Raw genomic sequence first — 7,665 nt, 5'->3', positions numbered from 1 at the left:
TTTGGTTTTCACTTTTTTTATATATATTTATAGGCTTCCAGTGCAGTGTGTCTTTTCTGTTGAATAGATCAACCTCCCCTAGATCCATAACCAATCATCTTATGTGGCCAGATTTTCAAAAGATTCCATTCAGCCTCAGCTCCAAATGATACCAGGAAAGAACTGCAATTGCTCAGCACCTTCACCAATCAGGCCAGTACATGACTGTGTAGCCCAAAAAGCCAGAAGTATTTTCTGCTGAATAATTTCAAAAAATCAGTTAAAGCTAGGAAGATTGGATATCGAAGTAAAAAATGTTTTTCTCCTAAAAATCACATTCTATCAACTGTCATAAAGAAACACAGTCTACTGTCCAGAAATAATATTTATTCATCAACAATAAAACAAAGAATAGAAAAAGCCTTATAAATAAAACTATATATATGCTGTATTTTTATTCAGTACTCCACAAAAAAACACTACAGACAGTAATAAAATAATTGAATTAATTTAAAAAACTTCAAATATGATAGCACTGTTCATTTATCATGTTGTATCAACAATGCAATGGTCATTTGTTTACATATTACTATTTTACTTAAATTCATAACCCTGCTCATTAAAACAATTGAACCAATTTGTACTTGATCCAAGATTTATAACACATATGTATATCCATAAACAATAACAGCTCTGAGAAAGTTATGCAGACTGTTCAACGGTAACTGCAAGTTGTTTAGGGGGGAAAAATCACAAATGAATTGGGGTAAAAATCAAAACATTGCAGAAAAATTATATGTGGGTAACAATTACATATTTTCCATTGCCCTTTTATTAATGTGATTTCTTCCTTTGTCTGATTGCTCCTGGTTTAGGTACTCCAGCACCTTCACTAACATATCTTCATCCAGATACTGCCTGTTTTGTGTGTCGTCATTCTCCCGGGCCATGGACAGCCTTTTGCTGAGTGAGGCTAGTTTATCAGATTCTTGTGGTCCCAGCTGATTTAGATGTTCTTTGATTGCTTGCTCAAACTGGTCATCTTCCTGTAGATCATTTTCAGATGAAACTGGGACTGGAACGCGTTTCAGCTGGTTTGTATCGATAACTTCAGGGTATTTTGCCAACATCTTTGCCAAGTAATCTGCTAGTTCTTCATCTTTTACATTTAGTTTTTCATATTCCATTTGTCGTCTTTCCAAATCATTAATCCAAGCAGCTTTAGGAAGTTGATGTCCTTTAGGTCTTCTGGGAATGTAGGAAAGTCTTGGAAAGCTGTTCTCTTCATTAAGCTGATTTACAAAGTACGAGGTTTTCTGATTAGCTAAATTATCAGTCCCTAAAAGATTGACAATATCTTCAATATTGAGGTCTTCAGGTAGATTATCTGGCATAACATTAATTGGCTGCCTCATGTAACCATTTTTAGGGTTCATTTTATTTTTAAATATATCTGTGTGGTCTAGATTAGTTTCAGAGATGTCATCCTCAAGATCTTCTGGGAGCTCTGGTTCTTGCTCGGTCTCCACCCTTTCACTCTGCTGCTGCTTTTCTCCAGTTTTCAACATGTCTAGTAAATCCTCTGGAGGGATTTGTAAATTCCTTGAGATTTCTACTAGTTGAGAGATAGACTGAGGATCAAGTTTTTCCAAAAATATACCTGCCCTTTTTTCTTCATGTCCAGTCCTTACCCTGCCATTTCCAATATTGCTCATCAGCCTCTTCAGATAATAATTCATTAGCTTTGTAATGTCATCTGACATTTGATCTTTACTGTCTCTCCTCATTTCATCTTCCAGGAAGCCTTGCTTCCCTGATCTCTTCATTTCATCATCAATTTCTTCTTCATTTTTATCAATTTCCTCTTTACGATCTTTTATCTCTTCTTGTGTTTGGCTTTCCACTTTTTCCTCTATTGGATTCCAGTCTTCTCCTCCCACTACATCTTCATAAGCAATATTATTAACTTTATATACATCATCTTCATCTTCTGTGTACAATTTCTGATCTTCATCCAGCCTCTCTTTTTTGTGATTATTTGGTCCTGTCATTTTCCCCAGCTCCTGAAAGACAGACTCCAAAGTAGCAAGGCTTTGGGGTGTATATTGTTCTTCTACTATTTCATTGGTGCGCTTGAAAGGACTGTCTCTTGAACTTTCTTCATCATGTACATGTGGCATTTTGTCATGTTTGTGTCGTCTCTCAGGCCACTTATAAGCCTCATAATTATCACTCACTCCAGCTGGGAAGTTATCTGAACTCATACTATATGGTTTATTTTCTTTTGATCCAGCCTTTGACTCTTTTTCTGTTTGCCTCAAGGCTTCCAACATTGACCTAACCCATTGTGACTCATCTTCAGTCAAAGAATCTCTTCTATTATCTGATAGGTGACTCTGATCTTTGCTTTCTTTCTGCTGCAGAAAAAATGGCGCACCTTGATAGAAGCTGTAATCTTGGCCATTTTCTCCCTTGTTAGCTTGTTTGCGGAGATTTTCTATATATTCCAAGGCTTTGATCATATCTGGGCTTGGGAGCCTTTGTAAATTTTTCCCTAAATAGTCTGGGTTTTTCTGAAGCAGCTGATAAGGTTCGATTGACGCTGCATCAACACAACAGATTAGGACAAAGAAAAAGGTGAGAGAGGAGGCTGCTCCAAGCCAGCAGGGTTTAGTATCTGCCATGTTTGAAATCTTTCCTTAAAATAAAGAAAAAGGACAGTTAACATACAGAGACAGTTAGTAAAGTGTGAAGCAAAAGCAAATTTGAGATTGCTGCTTTGAACTGGAACTCATGGTATTTATGTTTTTATTAATTATGAAAAGCCAACAGAATTCCCATATGATCCCTTTATGGCAACTCTAGATTTATTGTGGGTTTATCTGGAAGTCTTTTGGGTCATTCCTTTGATAAGGTTAATGGAACCAATTGGTTTGAAATGATAAAACCTTTGCATCTTTATACTTTGTCAGGTAAAAAGCCCCTAATAAAGTTAACTTATATATAAAGGAACTTGATTTTCCAATCTAAACAGAAAACCGAAATCCTACATAGTTCATAAAATACCCATTTATGCATCTAGATACTGATTTGAGCATCAGCATTTGAAAATTTGGCCTAAAATATTAATACAATCTTAGTGATAAACTGTACATAGAATCCTGTTGCCCAGTTGTCCAGTCTGCTACTACACTGACTCCACTGAATGGTTTTATTCCAGGCTAATGCCAATGTGACAGAATGGCCAATAAAATCATGAGGTGATTTATATGTTTACTTGTATGAATATTTAAAAAATATTAAAATATTCCCTTATGCTGCTTTTCAAGAATATTATTAATACACACGTTTGTTAATTTTTCCATAGGCAGTGAGGAAAGCTAAGACCCTTTGTGGGTTAATCTATTCTGTCCCTTAAGGGTATCATATGTTGATGTCTTCCTAAATCACTGTTTTTAAATGGACTTGGTTAGGCAGAGACGGAGTGGCAATTTCTTCTGTGGTGGCTAACCAGTCTTTCATTTTTGCTTTGAAATGAAAATGGGTGTTTTGCCATTCACTTCAAGCGAGTAGGATGGATACACATGTAGAATCTTGGCATTACGGGCCAAATTCTCTGATGCGTGAAAGCCCCATAAGTTAGTGAAAGTGCACGGCACCAGAGAATTTTGCTCTATAAAAAAACAGAAGTAAAATAAGTTAAAATATTATACCATCATATATAAGTAACACAGTCATGTCACTGCAACATATGAAAATATTTCTATAAAAGGCCCAATCCTACAAGGTGCTGGGCATTCTTGCCACCAACTGAGGTTAAAGACTCCACTCCCAGGAGATGCTTAGCACCGCAGAGGACTTGGCTACAACAAATACTAGCCTATTTTACCCAATTCAATTATATTATTCCTTCAGTCATGCATAAAGTACAGTAAATGAGAAAAATGGTGAGGATAGAAAAAAAAACACTGAGCTTAATTGGCCTTTTTTGTTTCATGCACTTTTCCCATGAGCCTATGGAAAACATCCTGGTAAGATGTTAGTGATTCATACTAGCAGAAGGACCTACATAGAGTAGAATTTACCCATGGTTGTAACAGTGGATATGTTCACTTCAACTTACACATAGTGTTTCCATTCAGATGATTCTTTATTGTGGTTTAACATGAAATAATTGGACAAAATAAAGCAAATAAAGTAGCCTCAGTTACCCACAATTGCTTTTTTTCCCTCCATGCCTGCAGCAAATTATCATTGTGAATATCAAATATTTTATCCAATCACGTATTAATACTCCAGAATGGATTATTTCAGAGCAATCAATAAACACCATCTCTCTGTATCCTTAAACAAAAGCAAGAGAACCCTGTACCTTCTGTTATGGAAAAGGCTTTAGCTTTGAAAGGGATAAAATCTGTCCAAAAAACCCCACAAAACCCTGCACAGTTAACATTTTTATGTTGATTAGAACCTATAGTTGCAATAGAATGAAGCTAATGTTTTTCAGTGGAGAAGTTGGTTATTGATTAATCTTTAGTTTATTCATAAATAAAATACTGTGCATTTTTAGTTGCTGAAAAATTATTTCATAATAATAGATCTAGATCTTCCAGGTAAAACAGTCCATTAAAATCCTCCCTCTGATAAAGATGATTAATTCAGCCTCTGACAGTACATGCTATTTATACACTTTTATATCCTCTGTAAAACTCAGGAAAATCTAAGTAAAATCATGAAAGATAAACACAGGCAAAGTTTAGACTGGCATTCGACTAGCATTTTATTTAAAAAATATTTCATTTTGAGATATGATATTTTATTAATTCCCTTCTGAATATTTCATATGCACTTCTGTCTGGATCAGTTTCACTTCCAATTTATTGGTAGATGATATTTGAAATATTTGAAAATAACAGTTGTATATAATTTGTTTTAAAACCCCTGAAACTAGATTACAAAAATCAGTTCATTAAATGTGATACCTTATTTAGGGAAAATAGGCTCCTCCCCAATCCTAATTTATAAATATGAGAAAAATAGAGTACATTTCTCTTTATGTCAAATCCATAAAAAACATTCTCTATTATTCCTTTTAAAGCACATTACAATAAAACAGCTGTTTTCCCAACAGCTGTATAATTGTGGTGCTACTCTGTATGTGCTGTCCTGTTAGCGCCTAACAAAGAGAGAAGTCATCTCTTACCCAGACTCTTATCCATCAAATTAAGTAGTCACCATTCATAAAATGAGGGGATTGAGTTCTCAGGGTAATGTGTACTGTCAAAGGAAATACAGAGTGACAGAGGGTCTTCTGAGAAGAGGCAAACAATCAAAACCAAAATTCCCTTTCTGGGGTGTTTCCATGGCAGCAGTAATATTTCCCCTTGAGCCCTTTCCTGTAGATTCACATGGTGCTCTGATAGGAATATAATATTTCCAATTAAAATTTTGCATGAAAACTCATAAGCTTTCCTATGGAACTTGCACAGAATTCATAATGCTCTGTGAACTACAGCAGGAATCCCTATGGGACTTGTCTGTAAGGAAAATGTGAAAATGCAACACCCCCTCTTCATCATTTGTTTGCTTTTTGAGCAATTAAAATTGGTTGCAGTCAATTAGCTTTCTTAAAAGTTTGTCTTATTGCTAATATACAAACTAGGGTTCGTATTAAGATGAATTTTAGTATTTTGTAAATCGAGTGGTTTCTGAATTGGCATACTTGATTATTTAGATGGGTGGAAGATTAATTGAACTGTACATGTATCCAAGGCAACCTCTTATTTTACACAATGATTTTACATGCCAGTGAACCATCGGGAGTGAATGAAATCACAAAGAGAAACATTAAATGATGTGTGATAGCTTCAGCGAACAAATTAAGCTGATGTCAAATTGTAATCGCTAGCTGTAGAACCATTAACTTTTCCCACTTATTCAGAATTTTAATTATATCCTTTTAATTATTTTTAAATCCATATCTAAATCATAGGTAAGAAATAAAAAAGAGAAAGATTAATTCATCTGGAAAACCCTATTTCTATGCTAAATGAAGTGCATCAGGTTGTTATGGTCCCTAATTGTGCTGGTTTCCTGGTGTAGAGTGAATGGGAAAAGCTCTGAACAAACAACTTTACATTCAGTCTTTGACAGTACAAAGAAAAAAGCTCCCTTACCTGTGTGACTTAGATAGCAGAGCGAACCCAAAGCATGATCTTCCTTGTCGTTTTGCTGTGAGTTTGTGGACTGTTTTCAGCACTAGAACAGCTCCCTCTGCTTATACTGTACATCACCTGACTCTGCATTGCCACGTTGACGTCACCTCACCCAGTCACAAACCACAAGCGCGGCAGAGCTGTTGAGAGAATGCTGGAGAAAAATAAGTTTGGGCTATTTTTGAGATAATTCTTCTGTACAATTATGCCCTCTGTCTGCCTCTAGAGATCACTACAGTTTTCATAGAATCCAAAAGACTAAGGGCCAAAGAGACCCTCTGAATAACAGAGACAAGAATACTGGGAAAAAACCCTCAACAAAAATTTTAAAAAACTACAATGAACATTCTGTGATCTGCATACAATTAATAGACGGCATTGTGACTTTCAACTCTCAGCACCCTCTTTGAGAATACCAGCCAAAATGGCTATGAAATTATTTTTCTAATCTAATACAATAATAAATGCTTTCAGTTTATAAAGTCAGCATATACCTACCCCAGCTTTTAAACTGCATACAGCCCCTAACATGTATACATTGGAAGGAGCCCACAGTACTGTTTCCAGTTTGATTTCGATAGGCCCACACAGGTGACCAGACTACATGTGCAAAGACTGGATAGCAAAGTAGAAATACGTGAGTTTTATAAAGCATGTGCCCTGGTGGCCAAGGATTAGGACACGGTATGGAAGGGCTCACATGATACACATGGTCAGGCTATCTATTGCCCAGTTTTGCATATGCCTTTCCTGTGGGGCCACTGTGCCTCTCAGGAGCTGGACCTCCACAGTTTGAGTGGGATTGTCAAAAGCACTTGAACAGGCCATCATGGAACATTTATGAAACTCCCACTTCTTAACCGCATAAGGAGTCAATCCTGTCCTTCCCATCTCTCTCTGAGCTGTCATAGAAGGCCCCCCCCTCAAAAAAAAAGCAGTGGTGAGGGGAAAAACCCAGGCATGAAAGAGTGTTTCCACACTGCCTGCGTATTGTGGGTACTGTGGGGGAGGTGGTGTAGCCATTCCACTACACTAATTCACTGGCCAAAGCCTCTGCATAGACATGCAGAGTACAATGCAGTTTCTACTGCATCCCAGCATGACAGTAGAATGGCTCTTGGCTTCAGGATGGAACAAAGGTCCAGGACTAGCTCTCCCACTCTGTCCTGCTTTTGTTTCCTTCTGGGTGCAGAAGTGGGTAGGAAAGGCTCACACTTTTCGCGCCCAAGTATTAACTTATTGACATGTAAACAATGATGTGTCATTTAGTAAACTCTGCACTCAGTTATCAGCATACCAAAGCTTGTACATATAGGCAAGAGGACAAAAATACTGCTTGGCTATAAATCAGAAAGCACAAAATATAATGCATGGGTCATAAATATAAAGGGAAGGATAAACCCCTTTAAAATCCCTCCTGGCCAGAGGAAAAATCCTCTCACCTGTAAAGGGTTAAGAAGCTAAAGGTAAC

The 7,665-nt window shown here is 36.7% G+C and overlaps 1 protein-coding gene across 1 annotated transcript; it reads right to left on the bottom strand.

Moving 5' to 3' along the window:
- Nucleotides 1-419: 419 nt before the first annotated feature.
- SCG2 (secretogranin II) lies at nt 420-6,292 on the bottom strand. Its single transcript, XM_073359937.1, has 2 exons — nt 6,156-6,292; nt 420-2,677 (listed from the first exon to the last, which is right to left on the bottom strand). Exon 2 carries the CDS (start codon nt 2,661-2,663, stop codon nt 789-791), a length of 1,875 nt encoding a protein of 624 aa, XP_073216038.1. The 5' UTR covers nt 2,664-2,677; nt 6,156-6,292; the 3' UTR covers nt 420-788.
- Nucleotides 6,293-7,665: the final 1,373 nt, after the last annotated feature.

This window comes from Lepidochelys kempii, chromosome 9 (assembly GCF_965140285.1).
Source record: "Lepidochelys kempii isolate rLepKem1 chromosome 9, rLepKem1.hap1, whole genome shotgun sequence".
NCBI lineage: Eukaryota > Metazoa > Chordata > Testudines > Cheloniidae > Lepidochelys > Lepidochelys kempii.
Note: the sequence above shows the minus strand (reverse complement) of the source record. Positions and strands in the feature narration are given on the sequence as shown.

Bases quoted from the DNA above. Each gene is read 5' to 3' on its own strand.
- SCG2 (XM_073359937.1), bottom strand. From the start codon at position 2,663: ATGGCAGATACTAAACCCTGCTGGCTTGGAGCAGCCTCCTCTCTCACC.